The sequence below is a fragment of the Plutella xylostella genome, chromosome 18 (assembly GCF_932276165.1).
Source record: "Plutella xylostella chromosome 18, ilPluXylo3.1, whole genome shotgun sequence".
In the NCBI taxonomy this organism is placed as follows: Eukaryota; Metazoa; Arthropoda; class Insecta; order Lepidoptera; family Plutellidae; genus Plutella; species Plutella xylostella.
In genome coordinates, this window is record NC_063998.1 from 7063076 (window position 1) to 7087915 (window position 24840).

General features: G+C 41.5%; 1 protein-coding gene across 1 annotated transcript; it reads right to left on the bottom strand.

The window, feature by feature from the left end:
• Nucleotides 1-69: 69 nt before the first annotated feature.
• Nucleotides 70-14927, bottom strand: LOC105386510 (protein regulator of cytokinesis 1). Its single transcript, XM_048627301.1, has 14 exons — nucleotides 14703-14927; nucleotides 14204-14403; nucleotides 13754-13874; nucleotides 13242-13471; nucleotides 12743-12891; nucleotides 11925-12092; nucleotides 10011-10183; nucleotides 5648-5795; nucleotides 5144-5272; nucleotides 4386-4525; nucleotides 3837-3944; nucleotides 2632-2773; nucleotides 2024-2158; nucleotides 70-1442 (listed from the first exon to the last, which is right to left on the bottom strand). Exons 1-14 carry the CDS (start codon nucleotides 14735-14737, stop codon nucleotides 1020-1022), a joined length of 2301 nt encoding a protein of 766 aa, XP_048483258.1. The 5' UTR covers nucleotides 14738-14927; the 3' UTR covers nucleotides 70-1019.
• Nucleotides 14928-24840: the final 9913 nt, after the last annotated feature.

Genomic DNA, 24840 nt, shown 5'->3' on the forward strand with positions numbered 1-24840 from the left:
TATACTGTACTTGTACTTGTTTGATTTTCATAACATGAGAATTATAGGATAGACAATAAAATACGGAAATTTAAAGTATTGAAATATATTACAACCATAATTTACAGAATATTCAAAATCGAGCAATTATATTAAATGAAGTATCAAGTAGCATTTATAAATTCTATAACATCTGCATTAATTATTATAAAATTAGAAAACATTAGTAAGTATTCTCTTTCATTAAAATACTGATACAATATTAAGTACTAAATGCAATTTGAAAAACCATTGAAATAAAGCTGCCATTGTAAACTGCAAAATTACTCATAAAATGAATAATATCAATAGCATGTGCAAAATATATAAACAAATCAAAACCAGTTCCACTGGAGTAACTTGCATCTAATATTTCAAACCTCAGCCCCCTTATAAACTTGGGCTCTATCATAGATCAATATTAAAAATAAAACTACCGTCAAAAACTTAAACACGACATAATAACTAATGATAAACCAAACGCAAGACTATACACAAAAAATACTTTTCATTGTTCAAATACCTTATACAATAAATCTTATCACGAGAAACTATAAAGCTCAATCAAAGCGTATCACTTTATATTTGAGAATAACAGTTCAAAATTATTTTAAAGTAAATTATAAAAATTGCAAATTCGATAATATGTCATATTTTTATGTTGTACCTAATTCGTATGCAATATTTGAAATTATGAGATTCTATTTAAAAATGAAATATTTATACAACCACAAAATGAACATATTTATATCACGGAGTAATTAGTATTTGATGTTTCATTGTTATTGCCTAACAGACAATGAGCCAAAACCTGGCTAAGAATTAAACTGATTCTAATTCAATTAACATTATTGTCACAACATAACATTACAATATATTAAAATACCCACATAACCCATACATTTCATCAATTTGCTACCTCGAAGCTCTTAAAAAGCCAAAAGATTATACAAAGCAAAACGATAAAATCTATAGATTAGCTCAGTCTTAATTATCACTTTTTATATAAGAGGCGGAAGGTTCTTTACCCGTACTAAATGCGTGTGTGTTTTCGACCTACTCAGGTTGTTCGGTGTGTTGGTTTTGACTTGTATATTGGACATAGTATTTTGCCTTTGCATGTTGACTTTGGTCGCGCTGAGCGGCGCGCGGGGGGTAGCAAACCCATCATTATTCAGCTTTAGGGCTGATCTGGTGAGCCTTGTCGGTGTGTACATAAGGTTGTTTTTCGGTGTCATGGGTAGGTGGTTGTGTTGGATGTTTTCCTTGCCGATCTTAGGCGTGAGTGGGACTGGCGTTTTTGGCGTTTTTTTTAACGGCGTGTTCCGCTCGTCGATGGTCTGGCACACGTTGATGGTGGGGATCTCGAAGGGCTTGGCGGTCGCCATGGAGCTGCGGCTGATCTGCTTCTCGTTTATACCGTCCTGTGGAGGAAAATTTGGATATTTCAAGTTTTAGTTCAATTGCAACTTCCGAGAAGAGTGAGTATTGATTAACCCCCAATAAAAAAGAGGGGGGAATATGTTTTTATACTGCACTTTTTATGCCCCTGATAAGATACAGATGAAGAACCATTAGACTCCAAAATCAGTTTTGTTCAATGTCAGAAATACAACTACAGAACTTCAGTTAGGGTTTATGTAACTGTATGAATAGAAAGTTTTCGATTGAAAATCACCAGAAAAACATCTCGAGAGACGCCGCTTACTTCGCTGGGATGATGGCCTATATCATATTGCCAGTAGTTATTGTGAAGGATGGACACTTCTTAGGGCAGGCATATTTCCGGCAGGACCATTAGGTACAGGCTGATGATGATGATGTAAAATACACATTCACTATTTTTTCTATGATTAGTTATATACAAAGAAAGCTGGCTAAAGCTGGTTATCTGCGTCGATCTGCTAGTTTCATAATATACCCAAACCAGCGCTGATAAGCCTTCTGTATAGGGTTGTACATACAGTGTAGTACATAAGAATATTTCTTTTTTTTCGGTGATTACCTTAAAGTCAGTGTAAGTGGTGAGCATGGTGGTCTCCATGAGGGGGTCCTTGCGGCGCGTGTCGTCCTGCGAGCCGGAGTTGTTGGACCGCGCCGACAGCGACTTGCGCCCGCCGCTTCGCCGCTTGCCGTGAGACTGTGGGGGGAGGGAATGGTTAACTTAAGTTATTCATATTTTACTACATAAATATAACAGCTATTGCTTTCATAATAGTGACAAACCCTAGTATAGCTTTTGTCACAGATATTAAAAGTAAAATTAACTGGCCATTAATGGAACCTTGTGCATATCCCCAAGGTCTAAGCTGCTTTTCTAAGCTTGGACCATTTCCCACCACGCTGGTCCACTGCTGGTTGGTGGGTTCACATATCTAGATGTGCCAAATGTAGATGCACGTTTCCTCAAGATGTTTTTCTTCAACGTAAGAGCGATGGTATACATTGATTGAACTTAAATTCAAAGAACTCATAGGTATATTTCGGCGCCAGGATTCAAACCCGCATCTTTGCCTTGAGAAGCGGGCGCTTATTTGACTGAGCTACCACCGCTCTGAGAGTTCATAACATCAAATATTATATCATGTACTTTACACTTAAGACACCACTTACCGTGCGCTTATGCTTGAGGATGCTGCCATTGACGGTGGCTTTAGGTGTCCTCTTGTTGTTGTTGTCTCCGCCGTAGTCCAGCTTCCGCTTCACGACCGCACTGTTCTCCATAGCACGAGCCGCCAGACGCCCGGACACACGCCTGTGGGAAAATGAATTTTAAGTTATAACATATACGTTACATTTTACAAAATATTAGCTGTGTAGCTAATATTTTGGCCAGCTTCGCTTCGACATAAAAAGGGAATTCATTCCCTGTGGGAAATCCGGGATAAAAAGTTAATTGTTAATCCAAAATCGCTTCTCCATATCTACGAAATTTCATTTAAAATTCGTTCATGTCCTTTTACGTGAAAGAGTAACAAAACAAACATACTTACTTTCACGTTAAGGATCTCATTGAATTCTACTTATAAGCTCTATAAGGAAATCAGTTGAGATACATTACCAAATACTATTACAACGGAAAATTATGAAATACAGTAGCAATAAAATGATAAACTCATAGATTATTCGCCAATTAGTTTAGTTCACAGTAACGTTTCGCATATTACTTCGGAATGCAACCTAGTCGCATTTCAGACCCAGTTCTAGGCAACCTACTTTTTAAACACTGGATTAAGGAACTATCCAATCGTGGACACAACACATTATCACGTCTAGATCTGGTTAAGACACAGTAGGCTGGCCACCGACACACTAAATTGACGTTTAAATGATGATGAGCACTAATAACGAGTTACATAAAATAACTAATGAACGTGAAAGAATAAAGTAGGTAATTTATCAATATTTTTCATTCCCTCTAATTAAACAATCAATACAAGTTTTACTATCTAAAACGTGACGTAACGCTTACTAGCCCGCCTTTCTCCGCGACTTCGTAAGTTCAGAAACGCGCACTGAAAATTAGAGAAGGAATGAAAAATTGTGGTTGTTAGTTACTTATAGTAGTACTAAATGTAGGGAATAAGTCGATGGCATTGAGAGGCTGCGTTAAGGTAGGCAAACGTCACATATAATTATGAACTATAAATGATTCATTATTGCTAATAAGATACTTACAGGGTGTGACAAAAGTGGTATAGCGGGTTACTCTAGGGACAATTCTAAACCACTTTCGTTCTACCACTTTTGTAAATCCGTACAAACCTTTTACGCAACACCCTGTATAATTGTATATGTAACAAAAACATAATATTTACCTCTTGACGGTGGAAATGGCGGATCTCTTCAGCGCAGACAGGTTGTTGGTGAAGGTGGTGACCGCCTTGGTGGCGCTGCCCGTTATGAGCTGTCTCTTCGACGGAGGTCTGGAAACAACAATACCCACGTTTCTAACTTGAAAAATATATACCTAAACTAGACTACTGACGTAAGCTTCTGCTGGAGCATCAGTTTTGAACATTGTTTCGTGAACGTATTTAGCCATGGTTTGGTGATAAAAGCAACATAGAAGCTACTTCTAACTATTCAGAGCAAGTCCCGATTAGAGTCACAGTCAGCGGCTGACTTGGTGGTCTACAATACCGAATTAATAAGTGTGATAATAATGCATAAACTATGAGCGCTGCTAGAACACCGCGTGTAAAAATAATGATAGGTATCTATTATGAAAGAAAGCGACGAGCTGCAAACAAAACCGCTGACTGACCCTACACCTTATTTCATGCAAAGAAAGCCTATTGACTACTAAGCATATGACTCGAAGCATGTTTTTGTCGCATCTATCTAATCGGGACATGCCATCTCACCTGTTCTTCTCCTGTGTGGCGGCCAGGCCGGCGGCGGTGCGGTTCCGCTTACCTAGCGGCGACGTGGCGAGGCTGCGGAATAGCGCCGCGTCCTTGGGAGTGAGCGCTTGCTTGCGCGCGGAGAGCTTGTTCGCGCGCTCCTGGTTAGTAGAAATGGCGGTGTTTACATTATACGGGTATGGGGAAGGTACTAGGGTATAGTGTGTGTTCTAGAAAAAGGGTTGAGGGCTAGGTACACGGTACAGCCTCAACGGTCCTGTCATGTATGTCGATATATAAAGCAGGATTGAAATAACGTCGCAAGTTTTAAACTTTAGGTAACATATTGTTTCTTATCTAAAAGAGCAATAAGTAACTAATGGGGTGCACAAAAGGAGCCTCATCGAGTGTCGTATCATATGTCCCTTACATAAATAAGTCTGGCGCACCCTGGGTAGTCAATGACACGCCCAGCCTCGCTATTAAGTGTCCCACTATCGTGTGTATTGTGTTATCACACAGTAACAATAGCGACTATTTTCAATTCACTACCACTCGACTCAAAAGGCGAGTGGTTGAGATTCGTTCACCTAGGCTGGTTCTGGTGATATAGTTTGTCCATTACCACTATGCACTCCCTGAGGCATACGGGGCGACGTGCGACGATCGTGACAGAGCGCAGTAGCCAATTTCTCCCCCCCCATCTCGCCACGCGCATACCTCAGTCTCACACTATAGTGACTGACATGACAACAAAACGCAGTAAACTCGGTACTCACGGTCTTCCTGGTGTCCCACTCCTCTTGTATGAGCTGCAGCAGCGGGCGGCCCTCCACCGTGAACGTGTGTCCGGTGCGCGCCTCGAAGTGGCTCACTAGCTCGCGGAGTTGCGCCTCGATTTTGGGGAGCTGGGGATAAATTGCAATAAATAAATAAATGTTTATTAGATAACCAACAAAGACACATTAATTTGTTAAAACCTTGGTCCTCAAACTAGGATTCCCTGTTTACATTACGCCAAATACATAAGATGGTAGATAGATATCACAAACACCAAATACATCAACAACGACTATCGGAAAAAAAGCCCCAAGGTATGCTGGGAAATGTCTCTTCTACCCACGATGTCTATGATTATCGGAAAAACGGACCCCAAGATGCAGTGGCTTTAGATCTTTTCCGTGGTCTCCTGAACTCAGCTGACGCCCTAAATCTTCCATTATACAATGACTATGTATTACACCGACGATGCATAATATCAACTACCAAGTATGTATACTCACATTGCTAGCAATAGCCTTCCTCTCCTTCTCCTCCTTGAGCAGTTGCCCGCCGCGGTTGTGGTAGCGCCCCGGCTCCGTGGCTCGCCCTTCTAGCTCACACATCTTGGACCAGAGGTTCTTGCGCATGGCTACCAGCTCGAAGATTTCTCTGTGGAGAAATAAGGAGTGAAGGATTGTGTGTTGGAGATGGTTTTGCCATGGTTGTATAAAACGTCTATGTTAAGAACAGTGTATATAGCCATCTACACCGCTGTACAGCGGTGTAGCGTCGCAATGTGACAAGCGTAGGGCGCATGTCTGGATCTTTTTAAAGACTTGTGGCCTGTCACTGCATCCTGTCATCCTTTCCAGCCGTATCGGTTTACCGCTCCGTTGGGACAAGGGAGGGCCGGACGAGAGAGGGGATATGCAACTGCGCAACTGTTTATCCACTAAAAATTTTCACGCGCTGATGACACCAAGCTAGAACCTGGACTATGAGCACAAGCCCTACGGCGATGGATTTGTTGGCGGGAGGAACGTGAATAGGTGATTTCAGTTTCTAGTCGGCAATCTGCACGTAGGCGGTCAGATGAGAGTGGTCGCTCCTTGAATCGACAGAGGCAGGATTAGAGGTTCGGCAGCACATCTGACGACAAAGCAGGCCTATTTAGGATCACTCTGCTTTCCCCAATCCGGGGAGGGGCCTAGAAAAGGTGGCCTAAAAATTGTCTGTCTCACCGTAACCCAGTTGGCAGGCCGTGGTCTTCTGGGCACCAACCAAATATCGCGGTCGAAAAACACATAAAAACACGATTTACATTGCTACCTGGAATGTCAGGACTTTACTGGATAATCCGAACAACCTTTGTCCTGAAAGAAAAACGGCTTGGATAGCCCGTGAACTATTTCGCTATAATGTTGATATTGCGGCAATAAGCGAGACGCACCTTGCAGATAGCGGAAAGTTGTGTGAGGAGCTTGGTGGCTATACCTACTACTGGAGCGGAAAGCCTGCTAGTGAGCGCTCAGCTAGTGGCGTTGGGTTTGCCATAAAGAACTCGATTGCAAGATCCTTGATGGAGCCACCTAAAAGTATCAATGACCGGCTTATGACACTTCGTCTCCATACGGCCAAAGATAAATTCCTCCACCTGATCAGTGTTTATGCGCCTACTCTTCCCTCATCAGAGGACGTCAAACAAAAATTCTACGACGAGCTTAGAAACGTACTGGCAAAGATTCCAACCACCGATAAAATCATCCTGCTTGGCGACTTCAATGCGAGAGTTGGCACTGAACATGAAGCATGGACAGATGTTCTTGGTCGGCATGGAGTGGGCAACTGCAATACAAATGGCTTTGCACTACTTCAAGTCTGTGCTGAATTTAATCTTAGTATCACGAACACTTTCTTCCGCTTGCCAAATAAGTTAAAAACGTCATGGATGCACCCCCGCTCTAAACATTGGCACCTTCTAGATTACGTGATCGTTCGAAGAAGTGATATTAAAGATGTCCTCATAACAAGAGCTATGCGAGGTGCTGAGGGATGGACTGACCACAGACTTATTCGCTCACAAATGAGATTGCACTACAAACCTCCACGCAGAGCACAACATAAAATCTCACCAAAGTTGGCATTCGCTACATTAAGTCAGGACCATGAGTTGCGGCATAAACTGGATACTCATTTTGGCACTGCGTTTCCATCAGTTGACAGGAGCGTGTCAGCGGGCGAAAGTTGGCGTACGTACGCGGATTTTTTACGAGAAGTCTCCCAACGAGTAGTTGGCAAACCACAAAAGAGAAACCAAGATTGGTTCGACGAATGTGATGCGGAACTTCAGAAACTCGTTGAGGACTCCAGACGCGCACTAAAAACCACCACAAATGCCTTACAACGCCGAAATATACAGCAAGAGCTAAAAGCTAAAGTGCGTGAACAAAAAAACCGCTGGTGGCGCTCCAAGTCCGAGGAACTACAGAATTTCGCCGACTCTAACCAAACGGCAAAGTTTTTCGAAGGTTTGAAAGCTATCTTTGGACCAAAACAACATCTGACGGCCCCGATCTACTCACGCGACAAGTCAAAGCGCCTAACAGATCCTGATGAGGTCCTCGCACGATGGGCGGAGCATTTTTGTGAAGTTCTGAATCCCAGCAGTCAGGGAGCTGACCTTTCATACATCAACCAACTTGAGAATCTGCCTATAGCTCCGGATCTGGATAATCCGCCCTCGTTCCAAGAATTTCATCAGGCAATAAAGCGACTTAAAAATGGAAAAGCGTCTGGTTCGGATAATTTACCGGCTGAAGTATTTAAGTATGGCGGCCCAAATATAAAGAACAGACTGTTCGAGCTAGTGCTGCAAATATGGGAGACTGAAAATATACCACAGGAGTGGAAGGATGCAAACCTGTGCAAGTTGTACAAAGGCAAAGGCAGAATGTCAGATTGCGGATCGTACAGAGGCATAGCTCTTCTTTCTGCTGCTGGAAAAGTCCTGTCGCACATCATCAACGGGCGACTAAACCAGCTCGCAGAGAATTACCTTCCAGAAAGCCAGTGTGGATTTCGTCCCTTTAGAGGCACAGTCGACGCTATATTTGTCGTCAAGCAGCTACAGGAGAAACATCTGGAACAATACCGTGACCTCTACCTGTGCTTTGTGGACCTAGAAAAGGCCTTTGATAGAGTACCGAGAACTGCACTCTGGGCTGTTCTTGAGAAGATTGGTTGCCCTGTGAAATTTACCAACTTAATACGCCAATTCCACGATGGCATGTTGGCCAGAGTCCAGCATGAGAACAATTTCACAGACCAATTTCCTGTTACCAGTGGTGTCAAGCAAGGCTGCGTAATGGCCCCAACGCTCTTTGCCATTTACTTCGCTGCAACGATGAACGATGCGCTAGCAAAATGCAACAACCCAATAACGCTTAACGTCCGATCAGACAAAAGCGTATTTAATATTTCACGCTTTAAAGCAAGAAGCAAAGTCCAGAAACTCCCTGTACTCGAGATATTATATGCTGATGACGTCTGTTTGGTAGCAGATAGCGCAGAAAACTTGCAGCTGTACTTAGACAACTTAGACGAATCGTGTCGCAAATTCGGACTGGTAATAAGCGTGTCGAAAACACAGATCCTGAAACAACCTGCAAGGGGAACATCTGCAAATGAGACCGCAATTTATCTGGACAGAAAACAATTAGAGGAGGTCCAATGCTTTCGTTACCTTGGAAACCTAATTCGCAGTGACAATCGCCTCGAGTCTGAGCTCTCTGCTCGTATTGCCAGTGCTGCTGCTGCCTTCGGAAGGCTCAATCGAAGAGTATGGGACTCACATGACCTACAGCTCCAAACAAAACTAAGCGTCTACAAAGCAATAATATTACCACTGCTTCTCTATTCCTCGGAGACCTGGTGCCTTTATAGAGGTGATATTAGACGACTGGATGTGTTCCACATGAGGTGCCTACGATCAGTTCTGCGAGTCACCTGGGAGGATCGTGTGCCTAACTCGGAGATTCTTCGTCGCGCCAACATGACCGGCATGGAGTGCCTACTTATGAAAGGACAGCTAAGATGGTGTGGCCACCTGGTGCGGATGGACGACTCCAGATTGCCAAAGTCTGTCTTTTACTCTGAGCTGTCGAATGGGAAACGGAGAGTCGGAGGCCAGCACTTACGGTACAAGGACGTACTGAAGCGTCACCTGGTATCGTGCGACATATCTTGTGAGACGTGGGAGGAACTGGCCCAGAACAGACGCGAATGGCGAAATGCAGTCATGAAAGGCACGGCCAATTTTGAACACGCCCGGCTCCAAGACCTTGATACCAAACGCCAGCATCGGAAAGCTCGCCCAAAGCCCACCTACGACTACACATACAACTCAAGTGGCCAGCTCTTCTGCTACACCTGCCGAAGAGTATTCAAGACAAAGTTCGGGTTCGCCAGCCACTGCCGAGCACACGCCCGGAACTAGCTCGGTGTCGCCGTCGACGGATACGTCGTGGAGGACATCATATAGCCATCTAGGTATAAATGAGGGATGAACTAGGTTTTGTCACCATAGCGGGACAATGATAAGTCACTAACGGCCTCGGCAACGTATTAAAGTTCAGTTGATTTTATGTACATCACTCAGGGAAGCTCCATGTGCCCTACTATTATGCTCGTAATCGAAGGAGCGGTGGTAGTTCAGTCGGGTAAGCACCCGCATATCTAGCTTTAGCACATCTAGATATTTTGTGAACCAACCCGCATTGAACCAACGTGGTGGGAAATGGTGCAAGCTTTAGAAGGCAGTTTGGATCTTGGAGATATTCACGAAGGTGCACAGACAATAGAATAGAATAGAATGCTTATACTCACTTGTGGTCCTCATAAAACTTGGTGATCTTGTCCAAGTACAGCTCGTGCAGTGTCAGCGTGTCCTCCGAGAACACGTCCTGGTAGTAGTGCACGAACTGCTCCCGCTCGGCCGCGCCGTACATGCAGCTGTCCCACATCAGCTTGATCTTCGTGCGGACGTTCGCTATGAACACCTGGAGGGGAAAGGAGGGGGTTTTTAAGATGCACTTTACGTAGGTTAAAAATGGCAAATTTATATGCAGTGATGCTATGGAAAGAAAGTACAGTTTCATGCGCAGTTAACGGCAGATACATGGCTGAAGATGCTGCCGTATGCATCAAAGTACTTGAAATCCAAATCCGTAGATACTATACCAATCTTGGGGATTTAAAAAATCATTTGATAGTGTCGGATGGACTTACGCCTTTTCTCTACAGGAACCTTCAACGACAGCAAACAAACCTGTATCTTTATCCGGACGGCTTAAGGTTTAAGGAACCTAACGCTTGTTACATTACATGGCTTGTAGAAAGCGAGAGCGCAATACTATTAAAACATCCGACGGGTCGCTGTCTTCTCGACGTCATGACGTCCCGTCTACTATTTAGCGGAACCGTAATAGGTACTATAGCAAAATGCATCATACCTGTATCTTCTGCCTCTTGATCTGGTCGCACCTCTTGAACTCGTCCCGGATGGCGGCCTCGGCGGCGGCGTGGCAGCCCGGGTGCGACTGCAGGAAGCTCTCCCGGTAGATCTGGTCTTCTTCAATGCAGTCCCACAGCTTGGTACTTACATGGTCCTTGGTAGCTGGACTTGTGACGCTACTTGGCAGATGGATTATGGCGGCTGAGTGTGTCGCTACTTGGCAGATGGATTATGGCGATGGCGGCTGATGATATATTACTGCTATCGTTAATCTGTGTATAGACCTAACTATTTATTAGCCGCATATATTCTTTATCAAAATGGCTAAAATTATTAGAAACCTAAAGCCTGTTGCATAATAAACTAGAGAGGGAAAACAACGCTATAAGAACGCCAACACCGCTTTCGCTACATTCTTACAGTTCTCATTGCAAAAACTTAATACTATAGCAACAACACACCTGTATCTTCTGCCGCTTGATCTGGTCGCACCTCTTGAGCTCGTCCCGGATGGCGGCCTCGGCGGCGGCGTGGCAGCCCGGGTGCGACTGCAGGAAGCTCTCCCAGTAGATCTGGTCTTCCTCAAGACAGTCCCACAGCTTCGTACTTACATGGTCCTTGGTAGCTGAACTTGTGTCTCTACTTGGCAGATGGATTTTGGCGGCAAGGGTGTGGTATCTTACGCTATCATAACTCTGTGTGTAAACCTACCTATGGCTGCAATTTTCATTTATTTATCCGGATGGCTAAAGCTATTAGAAACCTAAAGCTTGTTACATTTATGAGCTAGCGGGAACAAAACCCCTATAAGAACGCCATCACGCCGCTTTTGCTACGTTCTTATAGTTCTCATTGCGAAACAGTACCTAATACTATACCAAAAGAAATCATACCTGTATCTTCTGCCGCTTGATCTGGTCACATCTCTTGAGCTCGTCCCGGATGGCGGCCTCGGCGGCGGCGTGGCAGCCCGGGTGAGACTGCAGGAAGCTCTCCCGGTAGATCTAGTCTTCTTCCAGACAGTCCCAGAGTTTGGTACTTACATGGTTCTTGGTAGCTGAACTTATGCTACTTGGCAGATGGCTTATGGCGACAAGAGTATGGTATTTTAATGCTATCGTAACTCTGTGTATAGACCTACCTGTATTTCTTTATTGGGATTCCTAAAGCTATTAGAAAACTAAAACCTGTTACATTATAAGCAAGCGGGAACGCAGCCCTATAAGAACACCATCACGTCACTTTCACTATTTAGCGGAACTGTAACACAGCAAAAGCCATCATACCTGTATCTTCTGCCGCTTGATCTGGTCGCACCTCTTGAGCTCGTCCCGGATGGCGGCCTCGGCGGCGGCGTGGCAGCCCGGGTGCGACTGCAGGAAGCTCTCCCGGTAGATCTGGTCTTCTTCAAGGCAGTCCCACAGCTTGGTCAGACGCTCACGAAGCTCTAGCACCTGGGATTAAAACGGAGTTTAAAGGTAGGGTTTTTGTTGGGGTTAATGGAAAAGCATGGTGATTTGCTGATGTAATATGAGAGAAATTAATGTCTAGTTGGAAATTCCTCTGTAAATATAGACATAAAAAATATATATAATAATTAGAAAGAAAGATTTACCGATAATATTTAATTGTGTTTTCTATGGCTTCAGTAAATAAAGTAGTTGTAATAATTGAGTCATAATTGTATGTTGTTAGATTAATTTGCTACAGTGAGTGCTTCCAATAATTTTGTAGATTATCCAGTCATAATAGAACACACAAAGCTGTTTAATATTCATAAAAACAGCTAATGGTGTTCTGCATGAATGATTTTAAGAGCTATAATAGCTATATTACTAAGGATAGTAAAAAGAAATAAGAAAGAAAGCGATAGTTTCGAAAATTTTATTTACTATAGCAAACTGCTTCCTGGAGCAAACACGTCTATCAACTCACCATTGGAGTCCACGAAAGGAGGCATCCTCAAGTTATTAACCGTACCTAAAATAATTACCTACGTCCACTGCAACCCAGTGCAGCCAGTGACCGTCTCTGATCGGACTGTCTTTCACCACTGTGACATACCTTTTTCTACAGTACCTACAGACACTCTGCAACAACTCACCCTGTTATTGGTCTGCTCGTACTTCTCCTGCAGGTCCTGTCGCAGTTTGCCGAGCCGGTCCATGTTGAGGTCGGTGACCTTGAAGTCCACCGACAGCGATGACAGCACCACCTGCTCGAACTTGTTGGAAGGCTTCATTTGTAGTTTGTCTGGGGAGTGGGGATTAAATAAACATTTGCAACTTGAAGTGGCAGTAGGCAGGCCATGTGTGCTGAAGAACCAACGACTGGTGGAGTAAACCATTTCGAATAGAGACCACAAATAGGAAAGTGTTGCTTAGAATACCCGATACCCTCAGCCAGGTGGACCGATGAGGAAGGTCAAGGACACAGTTTTGTGATACATCTACCACCTGTTCATGTGATGCATATTATTTGATTCAGCGGGCTTTAATAATTATAAACTTTAACTATTTCTGATAGGCATTGTGTCCAGTGGACACTGTCCACTATGGGTTACTAAATGACTTGTAAATAAATTACAAAAGTGTAAAACTGACCCATAATTTCCTTAATCTCCATCTGGGTGTTGAGGAAGATCTCTGCTCGCTTGTCCCTCTCGGCCTGGAGGATCACGAGGTGTTCCTTCAGCCGGTCCAGCTCCTCCTCCGAGGGCAGAGGCACCTCCTTCAGCTCCTGGATGGTGACCCCGAGCTTCTCTGTCAGGTCACGCTGCCACTCAAACAGACGGTCCATCTTCATCTTGCGTTGCTCCACTTGTTCTCGGTACCTGTGTGTGTATAATTTAGAGATGATATTATCATGGAAATAGTCTGTAGCTGGTGATATTGTTGTGCTTGTGGAAGACCCTGGATGTAATTTGATGCTCTTTAAATCACCATGCAAAAAAATACATAACTATTACTCCTTCTAGTAAGATCTAAGTATACTATAGTCAAACATAAACAGACTGACGCACACCTATAAAATAATCATCATAGTCTTATAACAGTTAAATTTTACAGGAAAGGGAAAATATAACATAATGTTTGTTTGAAATTTGGTGAATTACCCAGCAATTTGCTCCTCAATTCCCCTCTTATACTCAATCAGCATCATGTCTTCCTTGAAGTCGAGGATGGTGATGTCCACCGAGAGGCATTTGCTTAACTCTTCTGTTTCTTCCTTCAGTTCTGGTTGAACAAACATTGGTGTGTTACATACAACTTTAATTCGATAGGGATTCATAAAACAAAACTAATAAGCAGATTAGTTAGGTTTCTGTAAACAGGTTGTGTTTATTTTTGGGATGCCAACCTTACACAACCCCGTTGGCCACTGCTACTGTGTTGCCTACTGTTTAGTGAACTAAGGGTATTGACAAACTGGCTGTTCAAGTTGAACACTTTATGAATGCCCCTACCTAACATTTCTGGTTCAATTAAATAGCAAGAAACAATATCAATTGTACACTCTGTGCTTTTTCAACACTGGGAGTTTACAAAATCTCAGTCAAACTTACTATCAACTTGAGCTTGCATAATCTTGACTTTCTGCCGGGTCTCAAAGATGACGTCTCGGTGAAGCTCCTTCTCGATCTGCACGAGCTTGGTGATGTTCACGACCTTGGTGCTGTCGTCCACGCCAAGGTGGGACCAGTTCAGCCATAGCTCCTCCATCATGTTCCGGATATTCTGGGATATCTCTTGGAGGACTTCATTGCTGGGAAAGGTTATGGTGTTGTTTAGTGACTAGCAATTGTGGGTTTTTCTGGGTGTGCTGGGTAATTGTTCGTTTATTAGTGTAGGAATTGTGTGGATTCCTTGTTGCAAAGCATGTAGATCTGTGTGGTATTTTATTGAGAAGTCAAGAGTGGACTGGTAGCAAAGTTATAGGAAGTGGAGAAAGGTTAAAACGATGCATATCTTCACAATAAACATGATGTATCATACAGTTCTGATTATCGCATTAGATACTGTGTTTTCTAGCAAAATAAACGGTGAAAGCAGTGAAATACTTACAACAATTTATTGACATCCTGAGTCGTCGTTATCATTTTAAATATCTATTGCTGCTCCACCAACACAATTATAACAATATCATAAGTACGCCACCACACTAAACAATATTAAATTAAATAAAACTTAGATTCAAATAAACAGGAACACAAAAACGACACAAGTTGAACGTTTGATTTGAAACAGTTTTCAAAATTCGGGACGTTACAAACAAGTTTTGACAAACGACGCCGTGATTGGTGGAGACGCCTTCTTGTCTAGTCTATGAACATTAACGATGCGTTCACATTTTATATTTTATAACGATTACTTATAATATATCGTTACTGTTCCATTATTTGCTATTTCAGAGTGATTTTATTTGCGTATAAATACTGCCCCCGTATTTTGTAACTCCGAGTGGGGTTGGTTGGTATAAAATGGCTGACAACGTAGAACATTATTAATTAATAACTTTTTACTGACTTATCTGATTTCACAAACGTTTATGTTGAATGTAAGGATATATTGGTAGGCTTCTTGCATATTTCTTTCACTAAGATTTTTGGTGTTTCTCTTTCTTCTTTCTCTCAAAAAGTTACAAAATACGGGGGCAGAACTCATGTGAATAAATCACCCAGATGCTATAATATACGCGGCGATGCATTGGCCCGGTAGGGTAACAATAACCCTCATATTCATAGACCGTATTATAAACTTACAATAAGGTTAAATTTACTTTGAAACACACGAGTTTCGACTCTTTACCTTAGTGAAAATGTTGAAATATTCAAAAAGAGCTTTGTTCTGAGCTTCAAATTTTATTTTATTTACAGTGAAACTATTTTTTCGAACGCACAGGTAGAGAAAAGAGTTCCACATAAGATATCGTAATCATTATTCTGAGTTACTCCATTATTAGTCTATGGCATGTCTATGGTCATAGTGAATTTTATTATTTTATAACTTAGCGACATGTTTGGTCCGGTTTTGTTTTATTTATTTATTTAATATTTAATGTGTATGCTTGTATGGTATGTTAGTCATGAATGGTAGTCAAAATTGCGTATCAGGAATTTTTGCACTCTCATAACTATTACTTAAGTAGGTACTTATTCCCTTGGCCTACTCAAACCGCAAAGTTATCCACTACGTCCACTTCCGCCGCCATTTACCTATAATATTCGATTCAGCGTTCCCAGAATGTTACAAAAGTAACATTTTACGTTACTTTTGACCCTCTTATGTTACCTCCATGTTACACGACTCAATATGTTATATTTGTGTTACTTTTTAGATTTTCCAGGAAATATATATATTTTTTAATGAAACGCCTCCAAGAATGATACATTTTTTTGTTTGTTACGTTTTCTTGTATACTTGACTAACGGTGTGAAAATCTTTCAACTTCGTCGTGCCGCATATTCACTCACTCGCGTGAGTCGAGTGTATTTCGCAATCTTCCATCCCGGTTTCTTGGCGTGCGAACAAGTGAGTCGAGTGAGGTTCACTCTAAGTTCTGTCTGACTGACTAGCAGCGAATCGATAAGTCGGTACTTTTTTCAAAGTACCTACAATGTTGTATGTGTCGTTGTTTTTTTTTTGTAATTTGCGTTGTGATTTGTTAAGTAAATGTTGCATTCATTATTTTAATCGAATAAATGAGTACGTTTTTATGGAATCAGTAATTTAATAACAAGACGTGTTTGCAAGTGTTTTTTTCTTCAGTGTTTGCAACTGAAATAAATTTTGAATGACATTGACAGTATGTTTTTTGCTTTTTTAAATTTTACCGAATAGGACAGGAAAATTATTTTACTTTTTGTATAATAAACTGCCATAATAAGTATTTTGTTGGTTTCCATATTTAAAAAGGTCATGTTACTTTTCTCGGGAAAATGTTACTTTTTGATCTGATTCGTGTTATATTTGACTATCTGCCACTGGCAACACTGATTCGATTCTAGTCTATGCCGCGAACGCCGTGGGTACAGTGCCACAAACTTATCTGTTCCGGTGAGAGTTCATATAAATGTCTTATATTTCTTAATTCTATAAGATTTTATGTTTGCTCATATTGTTAATTCGCTCTTGCAGTGTCAATAAACCCATCTAATCTTTAACAATATACTTACAATTCATTAGTAAGTCATGAGATATGGATCAATTTAGTTCGCTCTCACCGGAACAGATAAGTTTGTCGCACTATAGTGGTTTGAAAATAGTGGAACCGAAGTAGATACCACCATTGAGTATGATACCACTACTCACACGGAGCGGCGGCGGCGCGGAGTTTGCGTAACTAGGATCATTTTTTTTTATTAAGTACCTAACTATTTTAAAATTAAAAGTTGAGTTCACCTACCTAAACTCTGAGTAATCGATACTATTAGGTACAATTTATGTACCACTCTTACGTATCTACCTACTACTTAGCATTTGTTCTTGAAAGCAAAATTTTGAAACCTACGTCACGCACATAACACAGGGTACATCCCATCCCATTCCAAAGGTCTCGAGCTCAAGACGATTTCGAAACTTAGGAAAGACATTCCATCACTCCATCCTGCAGCATTTCGTGATCACACTCACACGTTGGATGTTGCTCAACACTCATTTCCTTCCAAGATGATAGATCGTATCTTCAATAGCAATCTTCCTTTCCGAAGAAACTATGTTCTTGTTATTCTATGGAACAGGCAAATAGATCACAGTATAACCGCTAGATGGCGCTAAAACGTAAATTAATTTTTAAAAGCTTCAAAATAACCGTTTGGTTTTGAAACACAACAAACAAGGTTGCAGTCATGGATGTAATAAGTGTTTGGTCGCAACACATTTTTGAAATAAGCATGTAATAAGGTAGGATGTGTATGTGCATTTTGAAATGTTAAGAGTCAATTTCATTTCCCCCTTTTCTACTGGTATGCCTACTTTGTTGAGTATTACTTTATTTAAATTTTGTTATTTATTTTTCCATATTATGTCCTACTTTACTTGGCACATTGTAACATAGGTAGGTATACCTGGCTACCGATCTAGTTAATTTTATGAACTGTAGGTACCTACCTACAATATCGCATCGAGATTCTAATTAACTTTAATAGTACCTAGGTATACAAGGCCCAACTAAGTAATCAGATGAAAGTTAGGATTGCGTAAAAAGTCTTACGGACTGCATCTAGATACCAGACCATTGTACGCTTAATTGAATCAGCATTTTATCACCATATCACATGTAATCAATAATTATGTAACTTTTACTCAATAACAATAGGTAGTAAAACTTATCGCAGGTATCTACTAAATGACAAAAACTCGATCATCTTTATGATTAATCGATAAAACTCACAATCAAATACTTACCTAACATTGGTTCGTAGAGCAAAAGTTGTCTAGACATTCTAGATTCATTGGTACTCAACCTTTTTTATATAAGGGCCACAAACATGTTCAAGTCATGCTGTCGCGGGCCGCAAGCAATTTTTTTTAACTATTATAAAGCGATGTATACTAATATAAAAAAACCGGCCAAGTGCGAGTCGGGCTCGCGCACAAAGGGTTCCGTAGCAGCAAAATTACAGTTAAATCAACCTATCTCAAAAACTATAAGAGATACTTTGATCAAACCAAAAATCGTTGAAAGAGTTAATTAGCATGCATCACCTCTATTTTTTTTAGAATTTTATACCCCGTAGTTATAAAAATAGAGGGGGGGGGACATACTTTTTACGACTTTGAGAGCTGATATCTCAAAAACCGTTCACTTTAAGAAAAATGTTTTTTAGAAAACTTTATATCATTTTAAAAGACCTTTCCATTGATACCCCACACGGGTATGCACATCGAAAAAAAAAATTTCATCCCTCAGTTACATGTATGAGGGGCCCCACCCCCAATTCTTTTTTTTACTATTTAGTGTCATATTTTTGTAGCGGTTCATACAACACATATTCCCATCAAATTTCATCACTGTAGTACTTATAGTTTCCGAGTAAATCGGCTGTGACAGACGGACAGACGGACAGACGGACAGACGGACATGACGAAACTATAAGGGTTCCGTTTTTGCCATTTTGGCTACGGAACCCTAAAAACACATGCATATACTATTAGACCAATAAAACAAAAAAATATTGTTATTCATCCAAATTTATATATCTATCACCTTCAATGTATGCTCCTTCAGGAACGATACACATACGCCAATGAATTATCCAATCATCCCAACATTTTTAAACGCTTTTTGCAGAGTTGCGTTTAGTACTCGCGGCGAATTTTCCTTTTTGTTTTCTATCGATTGTTATTTAAAGTCATGTTGACTGTTTTCTTGACTATTGTGGTGTTGTGCACTCGGAATTCTTGCCAGAAAGTCAAACGGTAGGAAAATAGTACTATTTGCGGGTTATGTAAAATTTGATACAGCAAATTCGACGAAGAAGGCCAGATTTGTGGAAAAAAACCAAGAAAGATTTTGCACCATGATATCGCACCTTTCGCACAATTGTGAATGAATTTTTCAACAAATACCATCGAGCATCCACCATATTAACCAGATATGGCTGCAGCTCACGGATATAGCTTCTTTTTTTCCTAAACACAAAATACCACTTCGAGGCACTGTTTTCAATCGATAGAAGACAATAAGGAAAAATCGCCGCGAGTACTAAACACAACTCTAAAAACAGCGTTTAAAAAAATGTTGTGATGATTGGATAATTCGTTGGCGTATGGGTATCGTTTCTTAAGGAGCAAACATTGAAGGTGATTAAATAAATTTGGATGAATAACAATTTTTTTGTTTTTTATTATATGGATATAATCCCGATACTTTTTACATAGAATGTTATTATCTATTATCTCTCATGGCACGCGGGCCACTGATAAAGGCCCGGCGGGCCACATGCGGCCCGCGGGCCGCAGTTTGAGTATAGCTGTATCTAGAATGACTTTTTGGAACAATCGGTATATTTAAAAACATAAGTAACACAGGGTGGATTCGGTGGATACTTGGCTCTTTTGCTAATCATACCAAAGGGAACATAGACCAGCGAAGACTGGTCCACGAGTACACGAGTACCCATTTTTACTCAATACAATTTATGAGAATAAAATAAAACCTCAGGTAGTTAGCTACATACTTAATGGGATTGGATTATTAAGTATTGATTTTTGTAAGTATTGAATTTAAAATAAACAGGATACATTATAGGTACCTATTTCACAATTTTAATAAGAAAACACACACCGCTATATAATATAATTATGACTGACCCCGCAAGGACCCACAGCGTGGTGGGAAATGGTCCAAGCTTAGGGCTTTGAAGAGTGTCATGCCATGTGTTTTCATATACATATTTTATCTTGATTGGACTTGTAAATAATTAAAATACCTATTCTTAACAAAATGTGGTGATTTTCAAAGACAAGAAATTATAAACTCATAATTTTTTAAAGTAATTATGATGATATCGATACAGAAGAGTTCAACGCGCGCACACAAAAAGAAGTGTTCTCCATCACGCAACAAATGGGACGAATAATTTGTTTGAATATGCAACTCAAATTATAATTATACCATAATATTCACAAAAGTCAATTGTTAGAACTCTCTCTCTCTCAGCCTTCTGTAGTCCACTGTTGGACATAGGCCTCTCCTAACGATCGCCACCCCAAACGGTCACCCGCCATCTGCATCCAGCGGCTTCCCGCTACCTTCCGCAGATCATCAGACCAACGGGTTGGGGGGCGACCGACACGCCGTTTGCCGACACGGGGTCTCCACTCCAGAACCTTTCTACTCCAGCGGTCGTCGGCTCTGCGGGCTACGTGGCCAGCCCATTGCCACTTCAGCGTGCTAATCCTTTTGGCTATGTCGGTAACTTTAGTTCTCCTGCGGATTTCTTCATTACGAATCCTATCTCGCAGGGACACGCCTAACATAGCCCTTTCCATAGCACGTTGAGCAACTCTGAGCTTGTGGATAAGCCCTTTGGTGAAGCACCACGTCTCGGCTCCGTAAGTCATCACTGGCAACACGCACTGATTGAAAACGTTTGTTTTCAGACACTGAGGTATGTTTTCAGTGAAGATGTGTCGTAATTTCCCGAACGCTGCCCATCCGAGTTGGATTCTACGAGCTACCTCTTTATCGAAGTTGGATTTACCTAATCGGATCACTTGTCCTAGGTAGGGATACTGATCGACAACTTCGATGGTGACACCTCCTACAGTTACGGGCGATGATGAAACATGTTCGTTCGACATGACCTTTGTCTTGTCCATGTTCATTTTCAGCCCAACTTGTTTAGAGGCATCATTGAGGTCTGTGAGCATTTCGCCTAACTCCTCCAGCGTTTCCGCCATAATAACTATGTCATCAGCAAATCGTAGATGAGAGATATATTCGCCATTGACGTTAATGCCCAGTCTTTTCCACTCTACAAGCTTAAAAACATCTTCCAGTGCACAGGTGAACAGTTTCGGAGAAATAACATCTCCCTGTCTCACGCCCCTTTGCAACTGGATCGGTTTTGTGCTATGTTCGTGTAATCGAACTGACATTGTGGCAGCATTGTACATACATCTCAACACCTCGATATAGCGATAGTCTATATGGCACCGCTGAAGGGATTGAAGCATCGCCCAGAGCTCAATAGAATCAAAGGCTTTCTCATAGTCCACAAACGCTAGACATAAAGGTAGATTATACTCCTCGGTCTTCTGTATAACCTGCCGAAGCGTGTGTATATGATCTATGGTACTATAGCCTTTTCGGAACCCGGCTTGTTCGGGTGGCTGGAAGTCGTCGAGTCTTTGCTCGAGACGATTCGTAATAACTCTCGAAAACAGCTTGTACACATGGCTCAGAAGTGCAATGGGTCTATAATTCTTCAATAGGGCTTTGTTGCCTTTCTTGAAGAACAAAGTCACTACACTTCTGCTCCATGCCTCCGGGCTTGTGCCTTCGAGTATGACGGAATTAAACAGCCTCCGAAGTGCTATTAAAATCGGTCTACCGCCGGCTTTCAGAAGTTCTGTCGTTATTCCATCATCTCCCGGAGCTTTGTTGTTTTTTAGCTGTTTGAGAGCTATACTAATCTCGTCTAGACTGACGTCCGGAATATCTTCGGTATAGTGTCGGGTGAGTGGCGCTCGGCTGTCGTGAGCACCGCTGGTAATAGGGTTTTGTGTTGTGGTGTATAACTGTCCGTAGAATCTCTCAATTTCTCCCAGAATTTCGGGCACTGATGAAACGGTGTTGCCAGTGTCGGTCTTCAGTTGGGTCAACAGAGTCTGCCGAACAGGTCGATCTCTAGCAAAGACTTTGGAGCCCTTGTTTTGCTCTATTGCGTCTTGAATGCGCTTGCAATTGTAGCGTCTCATATCGCAACGTCTTGCTTTGGCGATCTGTCTGTTTAGACGTCTGTATTCGACCATATCAACTGAAGACTGCAACCTCATTTCTCTCCGTTCTCTTATGAGACTCAGAGTCCCATCTGAGAGTTTTTGAGGTCCTCGGTTAGTTCGGGACGAAAAATATTTCGATCCTACCTCTCGGACAGTTTCCACAAACCTATTATTTAAATCGTCAACTGTAACGCAATTCTCTAAACATATCAGGCGGTCGCAAAGCTCAGACTGAAAGCTTTCGGGATCCTGGATTTGAGCAGGAGTAGGGCGGAGCGTGGACTTCATTAGACGGGAGCGTTCTATTTTGCAGTTTATATTCAAAGTGCCTCTTACGAGTCGGTGATCGCTGCCGGTCTTAACCCTACTGATCACTGAGACATCATTGAATATGTGCTTCTTATCCGTCAATATGAAGTCGATCTCGTTTTTAGTCTTCCCATCGGGGCTAATCCACGTCCACTTCCTTTGTGGCTTCTTCTTGTAGAAGGAGTTCATCATATAGAGGCCCTCCTTCTCCAAGAAGTCAGCCAGCATTTGCCCACGATGGTTCCGGACTCCAAATCCATGTGACCCCACTTTCGTCTCGCCGCCTTCTTGTTTTCCGAGTTTCGCGTTAAAGTCTCCCATCACCACCGTGAAATGAGTAGTGAGCTTACGCAGGGCAGACGATACGTCTTCATACGCAAGTTCGACCTCATCATCGGTGTGCTTAGATGTGGGTGCGTAAACCTGTATGACCTTCATTGAGTATCGTTTAGATATTCTCAGGATGAGGTACGCAACCCGTGCCGACACACTTCCGATTTCAACGATGTTGTTGACGAGGGACTTGTTGACGATGAACCCGACACCCCCTTGGGACAGTTGGTCGCCCTCCCGGTGGTACAGCAAGTTTCCGGACTGGAGAATTTCCGTATCCTCTCCCTCTCGTCGGACTTCGGATAACCCTATAATGTCCCATTTTAGCTTGCTGATTTCCTCTTCCAGCTCCTCTATCTTCACGTCTTCCCTCAGTGTCCGTGCGTTATATGTTGCCAGGTGCAAGGGTCGGTTGGGCTGGTAGCCGACTCTCTGCCGGAGATTCTTCGCACCCCCTGCCCCGCCGTTACCGTGACCGCTACCGGAGTCCGGGATAGCGGGGCTGCCGGGGACTGGGGGCCGGGGCTTTGTTTTTTCCATCAGGAGGTTTATTTGCCATAATCACCGCGCTTGGCAGGCGTGTTGGTGATTCTCCTTTTTTACGGCGGGAGATCGCCGCCTCTGCTAGGAGAGGAGGTCGGGTCGATTTACCGCCGCCATTGTTAGAACAGTGAGATGTATTTCAAGGTTAGCGGCTTATATTATATATTATTTTTCAATGTACAAGTACATATTAGTAAATTTTGTACGATAAATACCAAAGTTAAAAATAGTTTTTAACATAATATATACAAATGTGTATATATATTTTTTTGCCCTAAGAGCAATACACCATGAGAACCGCAAAGGGCCATCTTTGTAGATAACTTGACCTATGAGCCCTATAGCTATGGCAAGAGACCGCAATACTATCACCTATCTTCTATATATAATTATGAGAGTCGTGTCAGTACAACCGTTTATAATACCCAGTCATTATTATTAGGGTTATTGCATGAAATGTTGATGTCTTGTTTTCTTTATTTAAAAGATAGGTAAGTACTTACAAGTTTTTATCAGGTATTTCTATCTAACATTTCGTCAAATATTTGCCGGATTGGGAGGTAGCCGCATTGGATCGGGAGAAGTGGAAAATTAAAGGGGAGGTCTTTGCCCAGCAGTGGGAAAACACATAGACTAATTAAAAAAAAAATCTATCTGAACTTTCCTTTCATAATTAATTCTGATATAAAATTTATCTCATCTTGTACAATAGCTCGACCTATAGCCTAAGCTCGATAGATACATATCAAACGAATAGGTATTAGAACGGTCCCCGATTCAATCTATTCTAATACAGTCTTTTGAAATCGAGCGCTTTTATTTTTGTTTCGTTATCGTTGTCGATACGTACGGATAATGTATCATACTTACCAAATCGAAGTAATTAATCCCTTTTGTTCAAATCTTTCATAACAGTAGCGAAGGTCAAGATTATCATATAAAGAATTTGAAAGTGAGAAAATTATGTTTTGATTGACGTTTTGTTAAGTATTCCGAAATATACGCCTACCTAGTACTCAGATACAAATTAGTACCTACCTATAGCTTTTACTGATATTGAGTTGTGTGTGTTTGTGTACTAAACACCAGAAATTGTAATATAATCTGCAAGCATCTTTGTAACAAAGAAACATTAAACAACTAACGAGACTGAAAATATCTGCGATTACTATCTATCACGGTAGAATGAAGAATATTTCAGGCATTCAGAGGTTTTTAAGCAATATAATTTACACTTATGTACTAATAGACATACTTACATATAATATATGTAGTACAGACATACGTATAATATATGTATATACTTACTATAATCTACATAGAGTAACTATTATAGTAATTATACCCTCTGGATGTTGGATATTTTGTATGTACTAAAAGTCAAATTCGAAGTTTTGTTTCTTTTGCATATAGCTTATAAAACAGCAATACTTTTTTTCTACAAAAGTACTGTTTGTTGCTGCTGCAACTGACATAATAATATGTAGTTCTCTTAGAAGAAGCTATCTGGACAATAAAGATGGTAGGTAGTTTATTACCTTCAGCGATTTAGCTCGTGGGAGAGGTG

What these genes read in the sequence shown, in the direction of transcription:
- LOC105386510 (XM_048627301.1), bottom strand. Translation starts at nt 14,737, where the DNA reads ATGATAACGACGACTCAGGATGTCAATAAATTGTT. An exon ending in ACGAGCAGACCAATAACAGG is followed by an intron (nt 12,093 to 12,742) that starts GTGAGTTGTTGC and finishes TTTTAATCCCAG; the next exon opens with GTGCTAGAGCTTCGTGAGCG. An exon ending in AAGTTTTATGAGGACCACAA is followed by an intron (nt 5,796 to 10,010) that starts GTGAGTATAAGC and finishes ATTTCTCCACAG; the next exon opens with AGAAATCTTCGAGCTGGTAG.